The sequence below is a fragment of the Cyanistes caeruleus genome, chromosome 35, assembly GCF_971803275.1.
Source record: "Cyanistes caeruleus chromosome 35, bCyaCae1.hap1.1, whole genome shotgun sequence".
NCBI lineage: Eukaryota > Metazoa > Chordata > Aves > Passeriformes > Paridae > Cyanistes > Cyanistes caeruleus.
This window is the reverse complement of record NC_141736.1, coordinates 1,066,403-1,094,030: the sequence shown is the minus strand read 5'-3', so window position 1 is coordinate 1,094,030 and position 27,628 is coordinate 1,066,403. Positions and strand designations below refer to the sequence as shown.

The window sequence follows — 27,628 nt, the reverse complement described above, 5'->3', positions numbered from 1 at the left end:
AAAGTGGGAAAAATCCAGAAAAAAGTGGGAAAAATCCAGAAAAATGTGGGAAAAATCCAGAAAGAAGTGGGAAAATCCAGGAAAAGTGGGAAAAATCCAGGAAAAGTGGGAAAAATCCAGGAAAACTGGGAAAAATCCAGGAAAAAAGTGGGAAAAATCCAGAAAAAAGTGGGAAAAATCCAGGAAAAAGTGGGAAAAATCCAGAAAAATGTGGGGAAAATCCAGAAAAATGTGGGAAAAATCCAGAAAAAAGTGGGAAAAATCCAGGAAAAATCCAGAAAAATTCTGGGAAAAACGGGAAAAAAGTGGGAAAAAATCCAGGAAAACGTGGGAGAAATCCAGGAAAAGTGGGAAAAATCCAGAAAAAAGTGGGAAAAATCCAGGAAAAGTGGGAAAAATCCAGAAAAAAGTGGGAAAAATCCAGAAAAAAGTGGTAAAAATCCAGAAAAAAGTGGGAAAAATCCAGGGAAAAATCCAGAAAAATCCTGGGAAAAATGGGAAAAATGTGGGAAAAAATCCAGGAAAAAGTGGGGAAAATCCAGAAAAAAGTGGGAAAAATCCAGGAAAAGTGGGAAAAATCCAGGAAAAAGTAGGGAAAATCCAGAAAAGTGTGGGAAAAATCCAGAAAAAAATCCAGAAAAATCTGGGAAAAATGGGGAAAAAGTGGGAAAAATCCAGAAAAAAGTGGGAAAAATCCAGGAAAAATCCAGAAAAATCCTGGGAAAAAATGGGAAAAATGTGGGAAAAATCCAGGAAAAGTGGGGAAAATCCAGAAAATTGTGGGAAAAATCCAGAAAAAAATCCAGAAAAATCTGGGAAAAACGGGAAAAATGTGGGAAAAATCCAGGAAAACTGGGAAAAATCCAGAAAAAAGTGGGAAAAATCCAGAAAAAGTGGGAAAAATCCAGAAAGAAGTGGGAAAAATCCAGAAAAAAGTGGGGAAAATCCAGAAAAAAGTGGGGAAAATCCAGGAAAAGTGGGAAAAATCCAGAAAAAAGTGGGAAAAATCCAGAAAAAAATCCAGAAAAATCCTGGAAAAATGGGAAAAATGTGGGAAAAATCCAGAAAAACGTGGGAAAAATCCAGAAAGAAGTGGGAAAAATCCAGAAAAAAGTGGGAAAAATCCAGAAAAGAGTGGGAAAAATCCAGGAAAAAGTCCAGAAAAATCTGGGAAAAACGGGAAAAAAGTGGGAAAAATCCAGAAAAAAGTGGGAAAAATCCAGAAAAAAGTGGGAAAAATCCAGGAAAAATCCAGAAAAATTCTGGGAAAAACGGGAAAAAAGTGGGAAAAATCCAGAAAAATGTGGGAAAAATCCAGGAAAAGTGGGAAAAATCCAGAAAAAGTGGAAAAAATCCAGAAAAATCCTGGGAAAAATGGGAAAAATCTGGGAAAAAATCCAGGAAAATGTGGGAAAAATCCAGGAAAACTGGGAAAAATCCAGAAAAATGTGGGAAAAATCCAGAAAAAAATCCAGAAAAATGTGGGAAAAATCCAGAAAAATGTGGGAAAAATCCAGAAAGAAGTGGGAAAAATCCAGGAAAAATCCAGAAAAATCCTGGAAAAAACGGGAAAAATCCTGGAAAAAACGGGAAAAATGTGGGAAAAATCCAGGAAAATGTGGGAAAAATCCAGAAAAAAGTGGGAAAAATCCAGAAAAAAGTGGGGAAAATCCAGAAAAAAGTGGGAAAAATCCAGGAAAACTGGGAAAAATCCAGAAAAGTGTGGGGAAAATCCAGAAAAGTGTGGGGAAAATCCAGGAAAAGTGGGAAAAATCCAGGAAAAAGTGGGAAAAATCCAGGAAAAGTGGGGAAAATCCAAAAAAAAGTGGGAAAAATCCAGAAAAGTGTGGGAAAATCCAGGAAAAGTGTGAAAAATCCAGGAAAAGTGGGGAAAATCCAGGAAAAAATCCAGAAAAATATGGGAAAAAATTGGAAAAATCCAGAAAAATATGGGGGGGGAAAATGGGAAAAATCCAGAAAAAATCCAGAAAAATATGGGGAAAATCTGGGAAAAAAGTGGGAAAAATCCAGAAAAAAATCCAGAAAAATCCTGGAAAAAATGGGAAAAATGTGGGAAAAATCCAGGAAAAGTGGGAAAAATCCAGGAAAAAGTGGGAGAAATCCAGAAAAAGTGGGAAAAATCCAGAAAAATCCTGGAAAAAATGGGAAAAATGTGGGAAAAATCCAGAAAAAAGTGGGAAAAATCCAGGAAAAGTGGGAAAAATCCAGAAAAAAGTGGGGAAAATCCAGAAAAAAGTGGGAAAAATCCAGGAAAAATCCAGAAAAATCCTGGAAAAAACGGGAAAAATCCTGGAAAAACGGTAAAAAAGTGGGAAAAATCCAGGAAAAGTGGGGAAAATCCAGAAAAATGTGGGGAAAATCCAGAAAAAAGTGGGGAAAATCCAGAAAAAAGTGGGAAAAATCCAGAAAGAAGTGGGAAAAATCCAGAAAAAAGTGGGAAAAATCCAGGAAAAGTGGGAAAAATCCAGGAAAAAGTCCAGAAAAATCCTGGAAAAAATGGGAAAAATGTGGGAAAAATCCAGGAAAAAAGTGGGAAAAATCCAGAAAAATGTGGGAAAAATCCAGAAAAATGTGGGAAAAATCCAGAAAAAAATCCAGAAAAATCCTGGAAAAAGGGGGAAAATGTGGGAAAAATCCAGGAAAACTGGGAAAAATCCAGAAAAAAGTGGGAAAAATCCAGAAAAAAGTGGGAAAAATCCAGAAAAAAATCCAGAAAAATCCTGGGAAAAACGGGAAAAATGTGGGAAAAATCCAGAAAAAAGTGGGAAAAATCCAGAAAAGTGTGGGAAAAATCCTGGGAAAAGTCCAGAAAAATCCTGGGAAAAATGGGAAAAATGTGGGAAAAAATCCAGGAAAAAGTGGGAAAAATCCAGGGAAAAATCCAGGAAAAAATCCAGAAAAATCTGGGAAAAACGGGAAAAAAGTGGGAAAAATCCAGAAAAATGTGGAAAAAACCAGGAAAAAGTGGGAAAAATCCAGGAAAAAAGTGGGAAAAATCCAGGAAAACTGGGAAAAATCCAGGAAAAAAGTGGGAAAAATCCAGAAAAATGTGGGAAAAATCCAGGAAAAGTGGGAAAAATCCAGGAAAACTGGGAAAAATCCAGAAAAAGTGGGAAAAATCCAGAAAAATCCTGGAAAAAATGGGAAAAATGTGGGAAAAATCCAGAAAAAAGTGGGGAAAATCCAGAAAAAAGTGGGAAAAATCCAGGAAAAGTGGGAAAAGTCCAGGAAAAATCCAGAAAAATTCTGGGAAAAACGGGAAAAAAGTGGGAAAAATCCAGAAAAAAGTGGGAAAAATCCAGGAAAAAAGTGGGAAAAATCCAGAAAAATGTGGGAAAAATCCAGAAAAAAATCCAGAAAAATCCTGGAAAAAGGGGAAAAATGTGGGAAAAATCCAGGAAAAGTGGGAAAAATCCAGAAAAAAATCCAGAAAAATCCTGGAAAAAATGGGAAAAATGTGGGAAAAATCCAGGAAAACGTGGGAAACATCCAGAAAAACTGGGAAAAATCCAGAAAAAAAGTGGGAAAAATCCAGAAAAAAAGTGGGAAAAATCCAGAAAAGTGTGGGAAAAATCCAGAAAAAAGTGGGAAAAATCCAGGAAAATTGGGAAAAATCCAGGAAAAGTGGGGAAAATCCAGAAAAAAGTGGGAAAAATCCAGAAAAAAGTGGGAAAAATCCAGGAAAACTGGGAAAAATCCAGGAAAAGTGGGAAAAATCCAGAAAGAAGTGGGAAAAATCCAGAAAGAAGTGGGAAAAGTCCAGAAAGAAGTGGGAAAAATCCAGAAAAAAGTGGGAAAAATCCAGAAAAGTGTGGGAAAAATCCAGAAAAAAGTGGGAAAAATCCATAAAAAAGTGGGAAAAATCCAGAAAAAAATCCAGAAAAATCCTGGGAAAAACGGGAAAAATGTGGGAAAAATCCAGAAAAAAGTGGGAAAAATCCAGAAAAGTGTGGGAAAAATCCTGGGAAAAGTCCAGAAAAATCCTGGGAAAAATGGGAAAAATGTGGGAAAAAATCCAGGAAAAAGTGGGAAAAATCCAGGGAAAAATCCAGGAAAAAATCCAGAAAAATCTGGGAAAAACGGGAAAAAAGTGGGAAAAATCCAGAAAAATGTGGAAAAAACCAGGAAAAAGTGGGAAAAATCCAGGAAAAAAGTGGGAAAAATCCAGGAAAACTGGGAAAAATCCAGGAAAAAAGTGGGAAAAATCCAGAAAAATGTGGGAAAAATCCAGGAAAAGTGGGAAAAATCCAGGAAAACTGGGAAAAATCCAGAAAAAGTGGGAAAAATCCAGAAAAATCCTGGAAAAAATGGGAAAAATGTGGGAAAAATCCAGAAAAAAGTGGGGAAAATCCAGAAAAAAGTGGGAAAAATCCAGGAAAAGTGGGAAAAGTCCAGGAAAAATCCAGAAAAATTCTGGGAAAAACGGGAAAAAAGTGGGAAAAATCCAGAAAAAAGTGGGAAAAATCCAGGAAAAAAGTGGGAAAAATCCAGAAAAATGTGGGAAAAATCCAGAAAAAAATCCAGAAAAATCCTGGAAAAAGGGGAAAAATGTGGGAAAAATCCAGGAAAAGTGGGAAAAATCCAGAAAAAAATCCAGAAAAATCCTGGAAAAAATGGGAAAAATGTGGGAAAAATCCAGGAAAACGTGGGAAACATCCAGAAAAACTGGGAAAAATCCAGAAAAAAAGTGGGAAAAATCCAGAAAAAAAGTGGGAAAAATCCAGAAAAGTGTGGGAAAAATCCAGAAAAAAGTGGGAAAAATCCAGGAAAATTGGGAAAAATCCAGGAAAAGTGGGGAAAATCCAGAAAAAAGTGGGAAAAATCCAGAAAAAAGTGGGAAAAATCCAGGAAAACTGGGAAAAATCCAGGAAAAGTGGGAAAAATCCAGAAAGAAGTGGGAAAAATCCAGAAAGAAGTGGGAAAAGTCCAGAAAGAAGTGGGAAAAATCCAGAAAAAAGTGGGAAAAATCCAGAAAAGTGTGGGAAAAATCCAGAAAAAAGTGGGAAAAATCCATAAAAAAGTGGGAAAAATCCAGAAAAAAATCCAGAAAAATCCTGGAAAAAATGGGAAAAATGTGGGGGAAATCCAGAAAAATGTGGGGAAAATCCAGAAAAAAGTGGGAAAAATCCAGGAAAAATCCAGAAAAATTCTGGGAAAAACGGGGAAAATGTGGGAAAAATCCAGAAAAAAGTGGGAAAAATCCAGAAAAGTGTGGGAAAAATCCTGGGAAAAGTCCAGAAAAATCCTGGGAAAAATGGGAAAAATGTGGGAAAAAATCCAGGAAAAAGTGGGAAAAATCCAGGGAAAAATCCAGGAAAAAATCCAGAAAAATCTGGGAAAAACGGGAAAAAAGTGGGAAAAATCCAGAAAAATGTGGAAAAAACCAGGAAAAAGTGGGAAAAATCCAGAAAAAATTGGGAAAAATCCAGGAAAAGTGGGAAAAATCCAGAAAAGTGTGGGAAAATCCAGGAAAAGTGGGAAAAATCCAGGAAAACTGGGAAAAATCCAGGAAAAGTGGGAAAAATCCAGAAAAAAGTGGGAAAAATCCAGAAAAATGTGGGAAAAATCCAGAAAAAAATCCAGAAAAATCCTGGAAAAAGGGGAAAAATGTGGGAAAAATCCAGGAAAACTGGGAAAAATCCAGAAAAAAGTGGGAAAAATCCAGAAAAAGTGGGAAAAATCCAGAAAAATCCAGAAAAAATGGGAAAAATGTGGGAAAAATCCAGAAAAACGTGGGAAAAATCCAGAAAGAAGTGGGAAAAATCCAGAAAAAAGTGGGGAAAATCCAGAAAAAAGTGGGAAAAATCCAGGAAAAGTGGGAAAAATCCAGAAAAAAGTGGGAAAAATCCAGAAAAAAGTGGGGAAAAATCCAGAAAAAAATCCAGAAAAATCTGGGAAAAATGGGAAAAAAGTGGGAAAAATCCAGAAAAAAGTGGGAAAAATCCAGGAAAAATCCAGAAAAATCCTGGAAAAAACGGGGAAAATCCTGGAAAAACGGTAAAAAAGTGGGAAAAATCCAGGAAAAGTGGGGAAAATCCAGAAAAATGTGGGGAAAATCCAGAAAAAAGTGGGAAAAATCCAGAAAGAAGTGGGAAAAATCCAGAAAAAAGTGGGAAAAATCCAGGAAAAGTGGGAAAAATCCGGTGAAAATGCGGGAAAAGCGGGATGAATCCGTGAATTTCCCCGGGCACGCTAACCCCATGGCTCTCCCTGGCTGCGGCAGTGCTGAACCTGACGCTGATCGATCTGCCCGGGATCACCAAGGTGCCCGTGGGGGATCAGCCCCCCGATATCGAGGCCCAGATCCGGGACATGATCCTGCAGTTCATCGCCCGCGACAGCAGCCTCATCCTCGCCGTGACGCCCGCAAACACCGACCTGGCCAACTCCGACGCACTCAAAATGGCCAAGGAGGTGGATCCGCAGGGTAATTCATTAATGGGGGTTGGTTAATTAATTGGGGGTTTGATAATTAATTGGGGGTTTGTTAAGGAGGTGGATCCGCAGGGTAATTCATTAATGGGGGATTGGGGAATTAATTGGGGGGTGGTAATTAGGGGGCTTTGTTAAGGAGGTGGATCCGCAGGGTAATTCCTTAATTAGTGGGCTTTGGTTAATTAGGGTTAATTAGGTCATTAATTGGGGGTTGGTAATTAGTTGGGGGTTTGTTAAGGAGGTGGATCCGCAGGGTAATTCATTAATGGGGGATTGGGGAATTAATTGGGGGGTGGTAATTAATTGGGGGTTTGATAATTAATTGGGGGTTTGTTAAGGAGGTGGATCTGCAGGGTAATTCATTCATGGGGGATTGGTTAATTAATTGGGGGTTTGTTAATTAGGGGGGGTTTGTTAAGGAGGTGGATCCGCAGGGTAATTCATTAATGGGGGATCTGTTAATTAATTGGGGGGTGGTAATTAATTGGGGGTTTGTTAAGGAGGTGGATCCGCAGGGTAATTCCTTAATTAGCGGGCTTCCGTTAATTAGGGTTAATTAGGTCATTAATTGGGGGTTGGTAATTAATTGGGGGTTTGTTAAGGAGGTGGATCCGCAGGGTAATTCATTAATGGGGGATTGGTTAATTAATTGGGGGTTTGATAATTAATTGGGGGTTTGTTAAGGAGGTGGATCCGCAGGGTAATTCATTCATGGGGGGTTGGTTAATTAATTGGGGGTTGATAATTAATTGGGGGTTTGTTAAGGAGGTGGATCCACAGTTAAGGAGGTGGATCCGCAGGGTAATTCCTTAATTAGCGGCCTTCCGTTAATTAGGCGGGGTGGTCATTAATTGGGGGTTTGTTAAGGAGGTGGATCCGCAGGGTAATTCATTCATGGGGGATCAGGGAATTAATTGGGGGGTGGTAATTAATTGGGGGTTTGTTAAGGAGGTGGATCCGCAGGGTAATTCCTTAATTAGCGGGTTTCGGTTAATTAGGGTTAATTAGGTCATTAATTGGGGGTTTGTTAAGGAGGTGGATCCGCAGGGTAATTCCTTAATTAGCGGGCTTCCGTTAATTAGGGTTAATTAGGTCATTAATTGGGGGTTTGTTAAGGAGGTGGATCCGCAGGGTAATTCATTCATGGGGGTTGGTTAATTAATTGGGGTGTGGTCGTTAATTGGGGGTTTGTTAAGGAGGTGGATCCACAGTTAAGGAGGTGGATCCACAGGGTAATTCCTTAATTAGCGGGTTTCGGTTAATTAGGGTTAATTAGGTCATTAATTGGGGGTTTGTTAAGGAGGTGGATCCACAGGGTAATTCATTCATGGGGGGTTGGTTAATTAATTGGGGGGTGGTCATTAATTGGGGGGTGGTCATTAATTGGGGGCTTGATAATTAATTGGGGGTTTGTTAAGGAGGTGGATCCGCAGGGTAATTCATTCATGGGGGTTGGTTAATTAATTGAGGGGTGGTCATTAATTGGGGGGTGGTAATTAATTGGGGGTTTGTTAAGGAGGTGGATCCGCAGGGTAATTCATTCATGGGGGTTGGTTAATTAATTGGGGGGTGGTCGTTAATTGGGGGTTTGTTAAGGAGTTGGATCCGCAGGGTAATTCGTTAATTAGCGGCCTTCCGTTAATTAGGCGGGGTGGTCATTAATTGGGGGTTTGTTAAGGAGGTGGATCCGCTGGGGAATCCCAATGGATTTGGGGTCCTTTATCCTCTTGTTCCTCGTTTGGGGTTAATTAGGGGTGATTTGTTAATTAATTGGTGATTTGTTAATTAATTGGTGATTTGTTAATTGGGGGTTTGTTAAGGAGGTGGATCCGCAGGGTAATTCGTTAATGGGGGATCCGTTAATTAATTGGGGGGTGGTCATTAATTGGGGGTTTGTTAAGGAGGTGAATCCGCAGGATAATTCATTAATGGGGGATTGGTTAATTAATTGGGGGGTGGTCGTTAATTGGGGGTTTGATAATTAATTGGGGATTTGTTAAGGAGGTGGATCCGCAGGGTAATTCCTTACTTAGCGGCCTTCTGTTAATTAGGGTTAATTAGGTCATTAATTGGGGGTTGGTAATTAATTGGGGATTTGTTAAGGAGGTGGATCCGCAGGGTAATTCCTTAATGGGGGATTGGTTAATTAATTGGGGGTTGGTTAATTAGGGGGCATTTGTTAAGGAGGTGGATCCGCAGGGTAATCCCCATGGGTTTGGGGTTCTTCATCCTCTTCTTCCTCGTTTGTTGTGGTTTGGGGTTAATTAGCAGTGATTTGTTAATTGGGGATTTGTTAAGGAGGTGGATCCGCATGGTAATTCATTAATGGGGGATTGGTTAATTAATTGGGGGGTGGTAATTAATTGGGGGTTTGATAATTAATTGGGGGTTTGTTAAGGAGGTGGATCCGCATGGTAATTCATTCATGGGGGATTGGTTAATTAATTGGGGGTTGATAATTAATTGGGGGTTTGTTAAGGAGGTGGATCCGCAGGGTAATTCCTTAATTAGCGGGCTTCCGTTAATTAGGCGGGGTGGTCATTAATTGGGGGTTTGTTAAGGAGGTGGATCCGCAGGGTAATCCCAATGGGTTTGGGATTCTTCATCCTCTTCTTCCTTGTTTGTTGTGGTTTGGGGTTAATTAGGGGGGATTTGTTAATTAGGGGTGATTTGTTAATTGGTGATTTGTTAATTAGGAGGGATTTGTTAATTAGGGGAGGCTTGTTAAGGAGGTGAATTTGTGTCAGGGTAATCCCAATGGATTGGGGATTCTTCATCCTCTTCTTCCTCATTTGTTGTGGTTTGGGGTTAATTAGGGGGGATTTGTTAATTGGGGATTTGTTAATTAGGGGGGATTTTTTAATTAGGGGGGATTTGTTAATTAGAGGAGGTTTGTTAAGGAGGTGAATTTGTGTCAGGGTAATCCCAATGGATTGGGGATTCTTCATCCTCTTCTTCCTCATTTGTTGTGGTTTGGGGTTAATTAGGGGTGATTTGTTAATTAATTGGTGATTTGTTAATTAGGGGGGATTTGTTAATTGGGGGTGATTTGTTAATTAGGGGGGATTTGTTAATTAGGAGGGATTTGTTAAGGAGGTGGATCCACAGTTAAGGAGGTGGATCCATGGAGTAATTCATTCATTGGTGGTTTGTTAATTAATTGGTGGTTTGTTAACAGGTGATTTGTTAATTAGGGGTGATTTGTTAATTAATTGGTGATTTGTTAATTAGGGGGGATTTGTTAAGGAGGTGGATCCACAGTTAAGGAGGTGGATCCACGGAGTAATTCATTCATTGGTGGTTTGTTAATTAATTGGTGGTTTGTTAATTGGTGATTTGTTAATTAGGGGTGATTTGTTAATTGGGGGTTTGTTAAGGAGGGGGATCTGCTGGGGAATCCCAATGGATTTGGGGTTCTTCATCCTCTTCTTCCTCGTTTGGGGTTAATTAGGGGTGATTTGTTAATTGGGGATTTGTTAATTAGGGGGGATTTGTTAATTAGGGGGGATTTGTTAATTAGGGGAGGTTTGTTAAGGAGGTGAATTTGTGTCAGGGTAATCCCAATGGATTTGGGATTCTTCATCCTCTTCTTCCTCGTTTGTTGTGGTTTGGGGTTAATTAGGGGGGATTTGTTAATTAATTGGTGATTTGTTAACAGGTGATTTGTTAATTGGGGGTGATTTGTTAATTAGGGGGGATTTGTTAATTAGGAGGGATTTGTTAAGGAGGTGGATCCACAGTTAAGGAGGTGGATCCATGGAGTAATTCATTCATTGGTGGTTTGTTAATTAATTGGTGGTTTGTTAGCAGGTGATTTGTTAATTAGGGGTGATTTGTTAATTAATTGGTGATTTGTTAATTAGGGGGGATTTGTTAAGGAGGTGTATCCACAGAGTAATTCATTCATTGGTGGTTTGTTAATTAATTGGTGGTTTGTTAATTGGTGATTTGTTAATTAGGGGTGATTTGTTAATTAATTAGTGATTAATTAATTAGTGATTTGTTAATTGTCGGCCAGGGCTGAGGACCATCGGGGTGATCACCAAGCTGGATCTGATGGACGAGGGGACGGACGCTCGGGACGTGCTGGAGAACAAACTGCTGCCACTGCGGAGAGGTGGGGACGTCACCTGTGTCACCTCCTCTGTGTCACCTGTGTGTGTCACCTGTGTCACCTGTGTCACCTGTGTCACCTGTGTCACCTGTGTGTGTCACCCTGTGTGTGTCACCTGTGTCACCTGAGTCACCTGTGTCACCTGTGTGTGTCACCTGTGTCACCTGTGTGTGTCAGCTGTGAACAAACTGCTGCCACTGCGGAGAGGTGGGGACGTCACCTGTGTCACCTCCTCTGTGTCACCTGTGTGTGTCACCTGTGTCACCTGTGTCACCTGTGTCACCTGTGTCACCTGTGTCACCTGTGTCACCTGTGTGTGTCACCCTGTGTGTGTCACCCTGTGTGTGTCACCTGTGTCACCTGTGAACAAACTGCTGCCACTGCGGAGAGGTGGGGACGTCACCTGTGTCACCTGTGTCACCTGTGTCACCTGTGTGTGTCACCTGTGTGTCACCTGTGTGTCTCCTGTGTCACCTGTGTCACCCCTGTGTCACCTGTGAACAAACTGCTGCCACTGCGGAGAGGTGGGGATGTCACCTGTGTCACCTGTGTGTGTCACCTGTGTGTGTCACCTGTGTGTGTCACCTGTGTCACCTGTGTCACCTGTGTGTCACCTGTGAACAAACTGCTGCCACTGCGGAGAGGTGGGGATGTCACCTGTGTCACCTGTGTGTGTCACCTGTGTCACCTGTGTCACCTGTGTGTCACCTGTGAACAAACTGCTGCCACTGCGGAGAGGTGGGGATGTCACCTGTGTCACCTCCTCTGTGTCACCTGTGTCACCTGTGTGTCACCCCTGTGTCACCTGTGTCACCTGTGTCACCCTGTGTGTGTCACCTGTGTCACCTGTGAACAAACTGCTGCCACTGCGGAGAGGTGGGGACGTCACCTGTGTCACCTCCTCTGTGTCACCTGTGTCACCCTGTGTGTGTCACCTGTGTCACCTGTGTCACCTGTGTCACCTGTGTCACCCTGTGTGTGTCACCCTGTGTCACCTGTGTCACCTGTGTGTCACCTGTGTCACCTGTGTGTGTCACCTGTGTCACCCTGTGTGTCACCTGTGTCACCTGTGTGTGTCACCCTGTGTGTGTCACCTGTGTCACCTGTGTGTGTCACCTGTGAACAAACTGCTGCCACTGCAGAGAGGTGGGGATGGCACCTGTGTCACCTGTGTCACCTGTGTGTCACCTGTGTCACCTGTGTCTGTCACCTGTGTCACCTGTGTCACCCTGTGTGTCACCTGTGTGTCACCTGTGTCACCTGTGTCACCTGTGTCACCTGTGTCACCTGTGTGTGTCACCTGTGTCACCTGTGTCTGTCACCTGTGTCACCTGTGTCACCCTGTGTGTCACCTGTGTGTCACCTGTGTCACCTGTGTCACCTGTGTGTCACCTGTGAACAAACTGCTGCCACTGCGGAGAGGTGGGGACGTCACCTGTGTGTCACCTGTGTCACCTGTGTCACCTGTGTCACCTGTGTCACCTGTGTGTCACCTGTGTGTGTCACCTGTGTCACCTCTGTCACCTGTGTGTCACCTGTGTCACCTGTGTGTGTCACCTGTGTCACCCTGTGTGTGTCACCTGTGTCACCTGTGTGTGTCACCTGAGAACAAACTGCTGCCACTGAGGAGAGGTGGGGACGTCACCTGTGTCACCTCCTCTGTGTCACCTGTGTCACCTGTGTCACCCCTGTGTCACCTGTGTCACCTGTGTCACCCTGTGTGTGTCACCTGTGTGTCACCTGTGTGTCACCTCTGTGTCACCTGTGTGTGTCACCTGTGTCACCTGTGTGTCACCTGTGTGTGTCACCTGTGTCACCTGTGTGTCACTTGTGTCACCTGTGTGTCACCTGTGTGTCACCTGTGTCACCTGTGTCACCTGTGTCACCTGTGTGTCACCCTGTGTGTGTCACCTGTGTCACCTGTGTCACCCTGTGTCACCTGTGTCACCTGTGTGTGTCACCTGTGTGTGTCACCCTGTGTGTGTCACCCTGTGTGTGTCACCCTGTGTCACCTGTGTCACCCTGTGTCACCTGTGTCACCTGTGTGTGTCACCTGTGTGTGTCACCTGTGTCACCTGTGTGTGTCACCTGAGAACAAACTGCTGCCACTGAGGAGAGGTGGGGACGTCACCTGTGTCACCTCCTCTGTGTCACCTGTGTCACCCCTGTGTCACCTGTGTCACCTGTGTCACCTGTGTCACCTGTGTGTGTCACCTGTGTGTGTCACCTGTGTGTGTCACCCTGTGTGTGTCACCTGTGTCACCTGTGTCACCTGTGTCACCCTGTGTCACCTGTGTCACCTGTGTCACCTGTGTGTGTCACCTGTGTCACCTGTGTCACCTGTGTCACCCCTGTGTCACCTGTGTGTCACCTGTGTCCCCCCCATGTCCCCCCATGTCCCCTCCTGCCATATCCCCCACCCCATTCCCACCATTCCCACCCCATTCCCATCAATTATTCCCGTTATTGTTACTCCCATTGTTACTCCCATTGTTACTCCCAGGTCACTCCCCGGTCATTCCCAGGTCACTCCCAGGTCATTCCAGGTTATTCCCAGGTTATTCCCAGATTTTTCCCGTCATTCCCATTGTTTTTCCCGTTATTCCCAGGTTATATCGGGGTGGTGAACCAGAGCCAGAAGGACATCGACGGCCGCAAGGACACCCCCATTATTCCCATTGTTACTCCCATTGTTACTCCTATTGTTACTCCCATCACTCCCAGATTTTTCCCAGATTTTTCCCAGATTTTTCCCAGATTTTTCCCAGATTTTTCCCAGGTTATTCCCAGATTTTTCCCGTCATTCCCAGGGTACATCGGGGTTGTTAACCGGAGCCAGAAGGACATCGACGGCCGCAAGGACACCCCCATTACTCCCATCGCTACTCCCATTGTTACTCCCATTGTTACTCCCATTGTTACTCCTGTTATTCCTGTTGTCATTCTGAGATTTTTCCCAGGTTATTCCCAGATTTTTCCTGTCATTCCCAGATTTTTCCTGTCATTCCCAGGATACATCGGGGTTGTTAACCGGAGCCAGAAGGACATCGACGGCCGCAAGGACATCCGCGCCGCTCTGGCCGCCGAGCGCAAATTCTTCCTTTCGCACCCCTCCTATCGCCACATGGCCGAGCGCATGGGGACCCCTCACCTCCAGCGCGTCCTCAACCAGGTATCCCCGAAATTCCACGGGAAAAAAAACCGGGAATTTTATCCCGGATCAGCCCCAAATCCCTGGGGTTTTTGGGTTTTTTTTCCGGCCAGCAACTCACCAACCACATCCGGGAGACGCTGCCGGCGCTGCGGAGCAAACTCCAGAGCCAGCTGCTCTCGCTGGAGAAGGAGGTGGAGGAGTTCAAGAATTTCCGGCCGGATGATCCCGCCCGCAAAACCAAAGCTTTGCTCCAGTAGGTTCCGGAAATTTCCCGAGAATTCCTGGGGATTTTGATTTTTTGGGGGATTTTTTTTGGGTTTTTTTGGGGTTTTTGGGGGATTTTTTGGGGTTTTTGGGGGATTTTTTGGGATTTTTTGGGGGTTTTTGGGGGGTTTTTTGGGGTTTTTGGGGGTGTTTAGGGGTTTTTGGGGGTTTTTGGGGATTTTTTGGGGTTTTTTGGGGGGTTTTTGGGGATTTTAGGGGGGTTTTTGGGGGTTTTTTTGGGGTTTTTTGGGATTTTTTGGGGTTTTTGGGGGGTTTCTGGGGATTTTTTGGGGGTTTTTGGGGGGTTTTTTGGGTTTTTTTGGGGGTTTTGGGGGGTTTTTTGGGGGGTTTTTTGGGGATTTTTGGGGGATTTTTTGGGGATTTTTGGGGGTTTTTGGGGATTTTTTTTGGGTTTTTTGGGGTTTTTGGGGTTTTTTTTGGGTTTTTTTGGGGGTTTTGGGGGGTTTTTTGGGGGGTTTTTTGGGGGTTTTTTGTGGATTTTTTTTGGATTTTATGGGGATTTTTTGGGGTTTTTTGGGGGTTTTTGGGGGTTTTGGGGTTTTTTTGGGGATTTTTTTTGGGGTTTTTGGGGGGATTTTGGGGATTTTTTTGGGATTTTTTGGGGGGTTTTTTGGGTTTTTGGGGATTTTTTGGGTGATTTTTTGGAGCTTTTTGGGGGTTTTTGGGGGGATTTTTTTGGGGGGGATTTGGGGGATTTTTTTGGGGGCTTTTTGGGGGATTTTTGGGGGTTTTTTTGGGATTTTTTTGGGATTTTTTGGGGGGCTTTTGGGGGATTTTGGGAGTTTTTTGGGGTTTTTTTGGGATTTTTTGTGGGTTTTTTGGGGATTTCTTGGGATTTTTTGGGGGTTTTTGGGATTTTTTTTGGGATTTTTGGGGGTTTTTTGGGGTTTTTTTGGGGTTTTTGGGGGTTTTTTGGGGATTTTTTGGGGTTTTTGGGGGTTTTTTGGGGATTTTTGGGGGTTGAAGTTTCGGGGAGTTTTGGGGGTTTTTGGTTCCTGAACTCCGGGGATTTTTGGGGGGTTTTGTTTTCGTGATTCCCGGTTTTTGGAGGAATTTCGGGAATTTTGGGAGTTCCTGTTCCCTGATTCCCGTTTCCCATCCCCAGGATGGTGCAGCAGTTCGGGGTGGATTCCCATTCCCCGATTCCCGTTTTCCCATGGAATTCCGGGAATTCCCTCTCCCCAATTCCCATTTTCCCATGGAATTCCGGGAATTCCCTCTCCCTGATTCCCGTTTTTCCCGCCCAGGATGGTGCAGCAGTTCGGGGTGGATTTTGTGGGATTTCCCATTCCCCAATTCCCGTTTTCCCATGGAATTCCCGCTCCCTGATTCCCGTTTTCCCGTGGAATTCCGGCTCCCTGATTCCCGTTTTCCCATGGAATTCCCTCTCCCTGATTCCCGTTTTCCCGTGGAATTCCCGCTCCCTGATTCCCGTTTTCCCATGGAATTCCCTCTCCCTGATTCCCGTTTTCCCGCCCAGGCTGGTGCAGCAGTTCGGGGTGGATTCCCATTCCCCAATTCCCATTTTCCCGTGGAATTCCCGCTCCCTGATTCCCGTTTTCCCGCCCCCAGGATGGTGCAGCAGTTCGGGGTGGATTCCCATTCCCCGATTCCCATTTTCCCATGGAATTCCAGGAATTCCCGCTCCCCGATTCCCATTTTCCCATGGAATTCCGGGAATTTCCGCTCCCTGATTCCCGTTTTTCCCGCCCCCAGGATGGTGCAGCAGTTCGGGGTGGATTTTGTGGGATTTCCCATTCCCCAATTCCCGTTTTCCCATGGAATTCCCGCTCCCTGATTCCCGTTTTCCCGTGGAATTCCGGCTCCCTGATTCCCGTTTTCCCATGGAATTCCCTCTCCCTGATTCCCGTTTTCCCGTGGAATTCCCGCTCCCTGATTCCCGTTTTCCCGTGGAATTCCCGCTCCCTGATTCCCGTTTTCCCATGGAATTCCCTCTCCCTGATTCCCGTTTCCCCGCCCCCAGGATGGTGCAGCAGTTCGGGGTGGATTCCCATTCCCCAATTCCCATTTTCCCATGGAATTCTGGGAATTCCCGCTCCCTGATTCCCATTTTCCCATGGAATTCCGGGAATTCCCTCTCCTGATTCCCGTTTTTCCATCCCCAGGATGGTGCAGCAGTTCGGGGTGGATTCCCATTCCCCAATTCCCGTTTTCCCATGGAATTCCGGGAATTCCCGCTCCCTGATTCCCATTTTCCCATGGAATTCTGGGAATTCCCACTCCCCAATTCCCGTTTTCCCATGGAATTCCGGGAATTCCGGCTCCCTGATTCCCATTTTCCCATGGAATTCTGGGAATTCCCACTCCCCAATTCCCATTTTCCCATGGAATTCTGGGAGTTCCCACTCCCCAATTCCCATTTTCCCATTCCCCAATTCCCGTTTTCCCATGGAATTCCGGGAATTCCGGCTCCCTGATTCCCGTTTTCCCGCCCCCAGGATGGTGCAGCAGTTCGGGGTGGATTCCCACTCCCTGATTCCCGTTTTCCCATGGAATTCCGGGAATTCCGGCTCCCAGATTCCCCTTTTCCCATGGAATTCCGGGAATTCCGGCTCCCTGATTCCCGTTTTCCCGTGGAATTCCGGCTCCCTGATTCCCATTTTCCCATGGAATTCCGGGAATTCCCGCTCCCTGATTCCCGTTTTCCCATTGAATTCCGGCTCCCTGATTCCCGTTTCCCATCCCCAGGATGGTGCAGCAGTTCGGGGTGGATTTCATGGGATCCCCATTCCCCGATTCCCATTTTCCCGTGGAATTCCCTCTCCCTGATTCCCGTTTTCCCATGGAATTCCAGGAATTCCCGCTCCCTGATTCCCGTTTCCCGCCCCCAGGATGGTGCAGCAGTTCGGGGTGGATTCCCTCTCCCTGATTCCCATTTTCCCATGGAATTCCGGGAATTCCGGCTCCCTGATTCCCGTTTTCCCATGGAATTCCCGCTCCCTGATTCCCATTTTTCCATGGAATTCCGGGAATTCCCTCTCCCTGATTCCCGTTTTTCCATCCCCAGGATGGTGCAGCAGTTCGGGGCGGATTCCCATTCCCCCATTCCCATTTTCCCATGGAATTCCGGGAATTCCGGCTCCCTGATTCCCATTTTCCCATGGAATTCTAGGAGTTCCCACTCCCCAATTCCCATTTTCCCATTCCCCAATTCCCGTTTTCCCATGGAATTCCGGGAATTCCGGCTCCCTGATTCCCGTTTTTCCCGCCCCCAGGATGGTGCAGCAGTTCGGGGTGGATTCCCACTCCCTGATTCCCGTTTTCCCATGGAATTCCGGGAATTCCGGCTCCCAGATTCCCCTTTTCCCATGGAATTCCGGGAATTCCGGCTCCCTGATTCCCGTTTTCCCGCCCAGGATGGTGCAGCAGTTCGGGGTGGATTTCATGGGATCCCCATTCCCCAATTCCCGTTTTTCATTGGAATTCCGGGAATTCCGGCTCCCTGATTCCCATTTTCCCATGGAATTCCGGGAATTCCCTCTCCCTGATTCCCATTTTCCCATGGAATTCCGGGAATTCCGGCTCCCAGATTCCCCTTTTCCCATGGAATTCCGGGAATTCCCTCTCCCTGATTCCCATTTTCCCATGGAATTCCCTCTCCCTGATTCCCGTTTTCCCGTGGAATTCCGGCTCCCTGATTCCCGTTTTCCCATGGAATTCCGGGAATTCCCTCTCCCTGATTCCCGTTTTCCCGCCCCCAGGATGGTGCAGCAGTTCGGGGCGGATTCCCATTCCCCAATTCCCATTTTCCCATGGAATTCCGGGAATTCTGGGATTTCCCACTCCCCGATTCCCATTTTCCCACTCCCCAATTCCCATTTTCCCATGGAATTCTGGGAATTCCCGCTCCCTGATTCCCGTTTTCCCATGGAATTCCCTCTCCCTGATTCCCGTTTTCCCGCCCCCAGGATGGTGCAGCAGTTCGGGGTGGATTCCCGCTCCCCAATTCCCATTTTCCCATGGAATTCTGGGAATTCCCATTCCCCGATTCCCGTTTTCCCATGGAATTCCGGGAATTCCCGCTCCCTGATTCCCGTTTTTCCCGCCCCCAGGATGGTGCAGCAGTTCGGGGTGGATTCCCATTCCCCAATTCCCATTTTCCCATTCCCCAATTCCCGTTTTCCCATGGAATTCCGGGAATTCCCGCTCCCTGATTCCCATTTTCCCATGGAATTCCGGGAATCCCCACTCCCCGATTCCCGTTTTCCCATGGAATTCCGGGAATTCCCGCTCCCTGATTCCCGTTTTCCCATGGAATTCCGGGAATTCCCTCTCCCTGATTCCCGTTTCCCATCCCCAGGATGGTGCAGCAGTTCGGGGTGGATTTCATGGGATCCCCATTCCCCAATTCCCATTTTCCCATGGAATTCCGGGAATTCCCTCTCCCTGATTCCCGTTTCCTGCCCCCAGGATGGTGCAGCAGTTCGGGGTGGATTCCCGCTCCCTGATTCCCATTTTCCCATGGAATTCCGGGAATTCCCTCTCCCTGATTCCCGTTTTCCCATGGAATTCCGGGAATTCCCGCTCCCTGATTCCCATTTTCCCATGGAATTCCGGGAATTCCCTCTCCCTGATTCCCGTTTTCCCGCCCAGGATGGTGCAGCAGTTCGGGGTGGATTTCGAGAAGCGGATCGAGGGATCCGGGGATCAGGTGGACACCCTGGAGCTCTCCGGGGGCGCTCGGATCAATCGCATTTTCCACGAGAGATTTCCCTTCGAGCTCGTCAAGGTCAGCCCGGGAATCCCGGGAACGAATCCTGGGAATGCCAGGAATCCTCCCGAGGCGCGGAGCGTTCCCGGGATTCCGGGAGAGTCCCGGGATTTTCATTCCTGGAATCCTGGGATTTTCATTCCCGGGATTCTGGGAGAATCCCGGGATTTTCATTCACAGAATCCCGGGATTTTCATTCCGGGAATTCCGGGAGAGTCCCGGGATTTTCATTCCTGGAATCCCAAGATTTTCATTCCAGGGATTTTCATTCCCGGAATCCCGGGATTTTCATTCTGGGAATTTCAGGAGAATCCCAATATTTTCATTCCCAGAATCCCAGGATTTTCGTTCCTGGAATCCCGGGATTTTCATTCCGGGAATTCCAGGAGAATCCCGGGATTTTCATTCCCAGAATCCCGGGATTTTCATTCTGGGAATTCTGGGAGAATCCCAATATTTTCATTCCCGGAATCCCAGGATTTTCATTCCCAGAATCCCGGGATTTTCATTCTGGGAGAATCCCGATGTTTTCATTCCTGGAATCCAGGGATTTTCATTCCGGGAATTCTGGGAGAATCCCGGGATTTTCATTCCTGGAATCCCAGGGATTTTCATTCCCAGAATTTTGGGATTTTCATTCCAGGAATTCCGGGAGAATCCCGGGATTTTCATTCCCAGAATCCCAATATTTTCGTTCCTGGAATCCCAGGATTTTCATTCTGGGAATTTCAGGAGAATCCCGGGATTTTCGTTCCTGGAATTCCAGGGATTTTCATTCCTGGAATTCCGGGAGAATCCCGGGACTTTCATTCCCGGAATCCCGATATTTTCATTCCTGGAACCCCGGGATTTTCATTCCAGGAATTCCAGGAGAATCCCAGGATTTTCATTCCCAGAATTCCGGGATTTTCATTCTGGGAATTTCGGGATTTTCTTTCTGGGAATTCTGGGAGAATCCCGGGATTTTCATTCCTGGAATTCCAGGGATTTTCATTCTGGGAATTTCAGGAGAATCCCAATATTTTCATTCCCAGAATCCCAGGATTTTCGTTCCTGGAATCCCGGGATTTTCGTTCTGGGAATTCCGGGAGAATCCCGGGATTTTCATTCCGGGAATCCCGATATTTTCATTCCTGGAACCCCGGGATTTTCATTCCAGGAATTCCAGGAGAATCCCAGGATTTTCATTCCCAGAATTCCGGGATTTTCATTCTGGGAATTTCGGGATTTTCATTCTGGGAATTCTGGGAGAATCCCAGGATTTTCATTCCTGGAATTCCAGGGATTTTCATTCCAGGAATTCCGGGAGAATCCCGGGATTTTCATTCCGGGAATCCCGATATTTTCATTCCTGGAACCCCGGGATTTTCATTCCAGGAATTCCAGGAGAATCCCAGGATTTTCATTCCCAGAATTCCGGGATTTTCATTCTGGGAATTTCGGGATTTTCATTCTGGGAATTCTGGGAGAATCCCAGGATTTTCATTCCTGGAATTCCAGGGATTTTCATTCCAGGAATTCCGGGAGAATCCCGGGATTTTCATTCCCGGAATCCTGGGATTTTAGTTCGTGGAATTCTGGGAGAATCCTGGGATTTTCATTCCTGGAATCCCGGGATTTTCATTCCTGGAATTCCGGGAGAATCCCGATATTTTCATTCCGGGAATCCCAAGATTTTCATTCCAGGGATTTTCATTCCCAGAATCCTGGGATTTTCATTCCAGGAGAATCCCGGGATTTTTATTCTGGGAATTTCAGGAGAATCCCGATATTTTCATTCCTGGAATCCTGGGATTTTTATTCTGGGAATTTCAGGAGAATCCCGGGATTTTCGTTCCCAGAATCCCAGGATTTTCATTCCCGGGAATCCCAGGGATTTTCGTTCCCAGAATTCTGGGATTTTCATTCCTGGAATTTCGGGAGAATCCCGGGATTTTCATTCCTGGAATCCCAGGATTTTCATTCTGGGAATTCCAGGAGAATCCCAGGATTTTCCTTCCTGGAATTCCGAGATTTTCATTCTGGGAATTTTGGGTTTTTCATTCCGGGAATTTCGGGAGAATCCCGATATTTTCATTCCCAGAATCCCGTTGTTTTCATTCCTGGAATTCCGGGATTTTCATTCCTGGAATTCCGTGAGAATCCCGGGATTTTCATTCCCGGAATCCCGGGATTTTCGTTCCTGGAATCCCGGGATTTTCATTCTGGGAATTTCAGGAGAATCCCGGTGATTCTCGGTGATTCCCGGTGGTTGATTCCCTGTGATTCCCGGTTTTTCCCGGTGGTTGATTCCCGGTGACTCCCGGTGATTCCCTGTGATCCATTCCCGGTGATTCCCGGTGTTCCCCAGTGATTCCCAGTGATCCATTCCCGGTGATTCCCAATGTTTCCCTGTGATCCATTCCCGGTGTTTGCATGTGATTGATTCCCGGTGTTTCCCGGTGATCCATTCCCGGTGTTTCCCGGTGTTTCTCATTCCCGGAGATTCCCGGTGTTTCCCGGTGTTTCCCATTCCCGGTGATTCCCAGTGATTCCCGGTGTTTCCCAGTGTTTCCCATTCCCGGTGTTTCCCGGTGTTTCCCGGTGGTTGATTCCCGGTGTTTCCCGGTGTTTCCCGGTGTTTCTCATTCCCGGTGTTTCCCGGTGTTTCCCGGTGGTTGATTCCCGGTGTTTCCCGGTGTTTCTCATTCCCGGTGTTTCCCGGTGTTTCCCGGTGTTTCTCATTCCCGGTGTTTCCCGGTGTTTCCCGGTGTTTCTCATTCCCGGTGTTTCCCGATGTTTCCCGGTGTTTCCCGGTGTTTCTCATTCCCGGTGTTTCCCGGTGTTTCCCGGTGTTTCCCATTCCCGGTGTTTCCGTTTCCCGGCAGATGGAATTTGACGAGAAGGATTTGCGGCGGGAGATCAGCTACGCCATCAAGAACATCCACGGGGTGAGGCAAGTATCCGGCATTCCCGGGAATTCCCCGGATCCTCCCCCGGATCCTTCCCTGGATCATTCCCTGGATCCTTCCTGGGCCGGCATTCCCGGGAATTCCCCGGATCCTCCCCCGGATCCATCCCCGGATCCATCCCTGGATCCTCCCCTGGATCCTTCCCGGGCCGGCATTCCCGGGAATTCCCCGGATCCTTCCCTGGATCCATCCCGGATCCTTCCCTGGATCATTCCCGGGAATTCCCCGGATCCTTCCCCGGATCCATCCCCAGATCCATCCCCGGATCCTCCCCCGGATCCATTCCCGGATCCTTCCCTGGATCATTCCCGGGAATTCCCCGGATCCATCCCCGGATCCTCCCCGGATCCTCCCCCGGATCCATCCTAGGCCAGCATTCCCAGGAATTCCCCGGATCCATCCCCGGATCCTTCCCCGGATCCATCCCTGGATCCATCCCTGGATCCATCCCCGGATCCATCCCCGGATCCATCCCTGGATCATTCCCGGATCCTCCCCTGGATCCATCCCCGGATCCTTCCCTGGATCATTCCCGGGAATTCCCCGGATCCTCCCCCGGATCCTTCCCTGGATCCTCCCCTGGATCATTCCCGGGCCGGCATTCCTGGGAATTCCCTGGATCCTTCCCTGGATCCTTCCCTGGATCCATCCCAGGCCGGCATTCCCGGGAATTCCCCGATCCTTCCCGGGATCCATCCCCGGATCCTCCCTGGATCCATCCCTGGATCATTCCCTGCCCAGAATTCCTGGGAATTCCCTGGATCCTCCCCTGGATCCTTCCCTGGATCCTTCCCGGGAATTCCCTGGATCCTCCCCTGGATCCTTCCCTGCCCAGAATTCCTGGGAATTCCCCGGATCCTCCCCTGGATCATTCCCGGGAATTCCAGCGCCTGCAGGAGGGATTTTCCCTGCTCAGCTTCTCCAGGAGCTGGGAATTCCTGGGAATTCCTGGGAATTCCTGGGATTGGGAATTCCTGGGAATTGGGAATTCCTGGGATTGGGAATTGGGAATTCCTGGGATGGGGAATTGGGAATTCCTGGGAATTCCTGGGAATTGGGAATTCCTGGAATTGGGAATTCCTCCCTGGGATCGATCCCGCTCTGGTCCCGCTGTTTTCCAACTGTTTCCGGCTGTTTCCCGCCGTTTTCCCACCATTTTCCGACTGTTTCCTGCTGTTTCCCGGCCATTTCCTCGCTGTTTCCGACTGTTCCCCGCTGTTTCCCCGCCATTCTCCGACTGTTTCCGACTGTTTCCTGCCGTTTTCTGGCTGTTTCCATCTGTTTTCCCACCATTTTCTGACTGTTTCCCCGTGTTCTCTGACTGTTTCCGGCTGTTTCCCACTGTTTTCCGACTGTTTTCCTGCCGTTTCCGCGCTGTTCTCCAACTGTTTCCGGTTGTTTCCCACCGTTTTCCTGCCATTTTCCGACTGTTTTCTGGCTGTTTCCCGCTGTTTTCCGACTGTTTTTCCCAACGTTTCCCGACTGTTTTCCAACTGTTTCCCCCGCTATTTTCCAGCTGTTTTCCGACCGTTTTCCCGTCGTTTTCCGACCGTTTTCCCACCCTTTTCCGACTGTTTTCCCGCCGTTTTCTGGCCGTTTTCCCGCCCTTTTCGAACTGTTTTTCCTGCCGTTTTCCGGCCGTTTTCCCGCCATTTTCCGGCCGTTTTCCCGCCATTTTCCGACTGTTTTCCCGCTGTTTTCCGACCGTTTTCCCACCGTTTTCCGACCGTTTTCCCGCCATTCTCCGACTGTTTTCCCGCCATTTTCCAACTGTTTTCCCGCCATTTTCCGGCCGCTTTCCCGCCATTTTCCGGCCGTTTCCCCACCGTTTTCCCACCATTTTCCGACTGTTTTCCCGCCATTTTCCCGCCGTTTTCCCGCCGTTTTCCGACTGTTTTCCCACCTTTTTCCGGCCGTTTTCCCGCCTTTTTCCAACTGTTTTCCCCGCCGTTTTCCGGCCGTTTTCCCGCCTTTTTCTGACTGTTTTCCCGCCCTTTTCCGACTGTTTTCCCGCCCTTTTCCGACTGTTTTGCCGCCATTTTCCGTCTGTTTTCCCGCCCTTTTCCGACTGTTTTCCCGCCCTTTTCCGACTGTTTTCCTGCCGTTTTCCGGCAGTTTTCCCTCCATTTTCCCACCATTTTCCGGCCGTTTCCCCGCCCTTTTCGGGCCGTTTTCCCGCCGTTTTCCGGCTGTTTTCCCGCCATTTTCCAACTGTTTCCCCACCCTTTTCCGACTGTTTTCCCGCCCTTTTCGGGCCGTTTTCCCGCCATTTTCCGACTGTTTTCCCGCCATTTTCCGACCGTTTTCCCGCCCTTTTCCGACTGTTTTCCCGCCATTTTCCGACTGTTTTCCCGCCATTTTCCGTCTGTTTTCCCTGCCGTTTTCCCGCCCTTTTCCGACTGTTTTCCCGCCCTTTTCCGGCCGTTTTCCGGCCGTTTTCCCGCCCTTTTCCGGCCGTTTTCCCGCCCTTTTCCGGCCGTTTTCCGGCCGTTTTCCCGCCCTTTTCCGGCCGTTTTCCCGCCCTTTTCCGAGCGTTTCCGGGCTGTTCCCGCTCAGGACGGGGCTGTTCACGCCGGACCTGGCGTTCGAGGCCATCGTCAAGAAGCAGCTGGTGAAGCTGAAGGAGCCGTGCCTGAAATGCGTGGATTTGGTGATCCAGGAGCTGATCAACACCGTGCGGCAGTGCACCAGTAAGGTACTGCTCAGACTGGGGTCAAACTGGGGTCAAACTGGAGTCAAACTGGGGTCAGAAACTGGGAGGGACTGGTCAGCCCAGTGCACCAGTAAGGTACTGCTCAGACCGGGGTCAAACTGGGGTCAGACCGGGGTCAAACTGGGGTCAGACTGGGGTCAGACTGGGAGGGACTGGTCAGCCCAGTGCACCAGTAAGGTACTGCTCAGACCGGGGTCAAACTGGGGTCAGACCGGGGTCAAACTGGGGTCAGACTGGGGTCAGACTGGGAGGGACTGGTCAGCCCAGTGCACCAGTAAGGTACTGCTCAGACCGGGGTCAGACCGGGGTCAGACTGGGGTCAGACTGGGAGGGACTGGTCAGCCCAGTGCACCAGTAAGGTACTGCTCAGACCGGGGTCAGACCGGGGTCAGACCGGGGTCAAACCGGGGTCAGACTGGGGTCAAACCGGGGTCAAACCAGGGTCAGACCGGGGTCAAACCAGGGTCAGACTGGGGTCAGACTGGGAGGGACTGGTCAGCCCAGTGCACCAGTAAGGTACTGCTCAGACCGGGGTCAGACCGGGGTCAGACCGGGGTCAAACTGGGGTCAAACCGGGGTCAGACTGGGGTCAAACCGGGGTCAAACCGGGGTCAGACCGGGGTCAGACTGGGGTCAAACTGGGGTCAAACTGGGGTCAGACTGGGGTCAGACCGGGGTCAGACCGGGGTCAAACTGGGGTCAGACCGGGGTCAGACTGGGAGGGACTGGTCAGCCCAGTGCACCAGTAAGGTACTGCTCAAACCGGGGTCAGAAACTGGGGTCAGACTGGGGTCAAACTGGGGTCAGACCGGGGTCAGACCGGGGTCAGACTGGGGTCAGACTGGGGTCAGACCGGGGTCAGACTGGGGTCAGAAACTGGGGTCAGACTGGGGTCAAACTGGGGTCAGACCGGGGTCAAACCGGGGTCAGACCGGGGTCAGAAACCGGGGTCAAACCGGGGTCAGACTGGGGTCAGACCGGGGTCAGAAACTGGGGTCAGACTGGGGTCAAACCGGGGTCAGACAGGGGTCAGACTGGGGTCAGACTGGGGTGGGACTGGTTAGCCCAGTGCACCAGTAAGGTACTGCTCAGACCGGGGTCAGACCGGGGTCAGACCGGGGTCAGAAACCGGGGTCAAACCGGGGTCAGACTGGGGTCAAACCGGGGTCAAACCAGGGTCAGACCGGGGTCAAACCAGGGTCAGACTGGGGTCAGACTGGGAGGGACTGGTCAGCCCAGTGCACCAGTAAGGTACTGCTCAGACCGGGGTCAAACCGGGGTCAAACCGGGGTCAAACCGGGGTCAAACCGGGGTCAGACTGGGAGGGGACTGGGGTGAAACTGGGGTCAAACTGGGGTCAGACTGGGGTCAAACTGGGGTCAGACTGGGGTCAAACTGGGGTCAAACCGGCGTGAGACTGGGGTCAGACCGGGGTCAGACTGGGGTCAAACTGGGGTCAAACTGGGGTCAAACCGGGGTCAGACCGGGGTCAAACTGGGGTCAGACTGGGGTCAGACTGGGGTCAGACTGGGGTCAAACTGGGGTCAGACTGGGGTCAAACTGGGGTCAAACTGGGGTCAGAAACTGGGGTCAGACCGGGGTCAAACCGGGGTCAGACCGGGGTCAAACCGGGGTCAGACTGGGGTCAGACTGGGGTCAGACCGGGGTCAAACTGGGGTCAGACTGGGGTCAGACCGGGGTCAAACTGGGGTCAAACCGGGGTCAGACCGGGGTCACACCGGGGTCAGACTGGGGTCAGACCGGGGTCAAACTGGGGTCAGACCGGGGTCAAACCGGGGTCAGACTGGGGTCAGACTGGGGTCAGACTGGGGTCAAACTGGGGTCAGACTGGGGTCAGACCGGGGTCAAACTGGGGTCAAACCGGGGTCAGACCGGGGTCACACCGGGGTCAGACTGGGGTCAGACCGGGGTCAAACTGGGGTCAGACCGGGGTCAGACTGGGGTCAGACTGGGGAGGGACTGGTCAGCCCAGTGCACCAGTAAGGTACTGCTCAGACCGGGGTCAGACCGGGGTCAGAAACAGGGGTCAGACCGGGGTCAAACCGGGGTCAAACTGGGGTCAAACCGGGGTCAAACCGGGGTCAGACTGGGGTCAGACCGGGGTCAGACTGGGGTCAGACTGGGGAGGGACTGGTCAGCCCAGTGCACCAGTAAGGTACTGCTCAGACCGGGGTCAAACCGGGGTCAGACCGGGGTCAAACTGGGGTCAGACTGGGGTCAGACCGGGGTCAAACCGGGGTCAAACCGGGGTCAAACCGGGGTCAAACCGGGGTCAGAAACTGGGGTCAGACTGGGGTCAGACCGGGGTCAAACCGGGGTCAGACTGGGGTCAAACTGGGGTCAAACCGGGGTCAAACGGGGTCAAACTGGGGTCAGACTGGGGTCAAACTGGGATTTTTTCCCAGATTTTCCCAGGATTTTTCCCGGATTTTTCCTGGCCTTTTCCGGGATTTTTCCTGGATTTTTCCTGGCCTTTTCTGGGATTTTTCCCGAATTTTTTCGGGATTTTTCCCGGATTTTTCTGGGATTTTTCCCGGCCTTTTCCGGGCCTTTTCTGGGATTTTTCCTGATTTTTCCAGGATTTTTCTGGGCCTTTTCCGGGATTTTTCCAGGATTTTTCCTGGATTTTTCTGGGATTTTTCCGGGATTTTTCCTGGCCTTTTCCTGGATTTTTCCCGGATTTTTCCGGGATTTTTCCGGGATTTTTCCCGGCCTTTTCCGGGCCTTTTCCTGGCCTTTTCCGGGATTTTTCCCAGATTTTCCTAGGATTTTTCCTGGATCTTTCCCGGATTTTTCCCGGCCTTTTCCTGGATTTTTCCCGGATTTTTCCCGGATTTTTCCGTGATTTTTCTGGGATTTTTCCAGGATTTTTCCCGGCCTTTTCCGGGATTTTTCCAGAATTTTTCCGGGATTTTTCCGGGATTTTTCCCGGCCTTTTCCGGGAATTTTCCCGGCCTTTTCCGGGATTTTTCCCGGATTTTTCCAGGATTTTTCCTAGCCTTTTCCAGGATTTTTCCGGGATTTTTCTGGGATTTTTCTGGGATTTTTCCTGGCCTTTTCCAGGATTTTTCCCGGCCTTTTCCCGGATTTTTCCGGGATTTTTCCTGGCCTTTTCCGGGATTTTTCCCGGCTTTTTCCCGGATTTTTCCGGGATTTTTCCTGGCCTTTTCCGGGATTTTTCCCGGCCTTTTCCCGGGATTTT

At 48.4% G+C, this 27,628-nt stretch overlaps 1 protein-coding gene across 3 annotated transcripts in view; it reads left to right on the top strand.

The window, feature by feature from the left end:
• Positions 1-27,628, top strand: part of DNM2 (dynamin 2) — a 78,660-nt gene that overhangs the window by 15,602 nt on the left and 35,430 nt on the right. For all 3 annotated transcript variants that reach the window (XM_086871363.1, XM_086871362.1, XM_086871361.1), the window contains exons 4-10: positions 6,245-6,448; positions 10,475-10,573; positions 13,582-13,742; positions 13,835-13,977; positions 18,624-18,759; positions 21,609-21,676; positions 24,249-24,387. In XM_086871363.1, the coding sequence (XP_086727489.1) occupies positions 6,245-6,448; positions 10,475-10,573; positions 13,582-13,742; positions 13,835-13,977; positions 18,624-18,759; positions 21,609-21,676; positions 24,249-24,387 (950 nt within the window). The remainder of the gene's footprint in view (positions 1-6,244; positions 6,449-10,474; positions 10,574-13,581; positions 13,743-13,834; positions 13,978-18,623; positions 18,760-21,608; positions 21,677-24,248; positions 24,388-27,628) is intronic.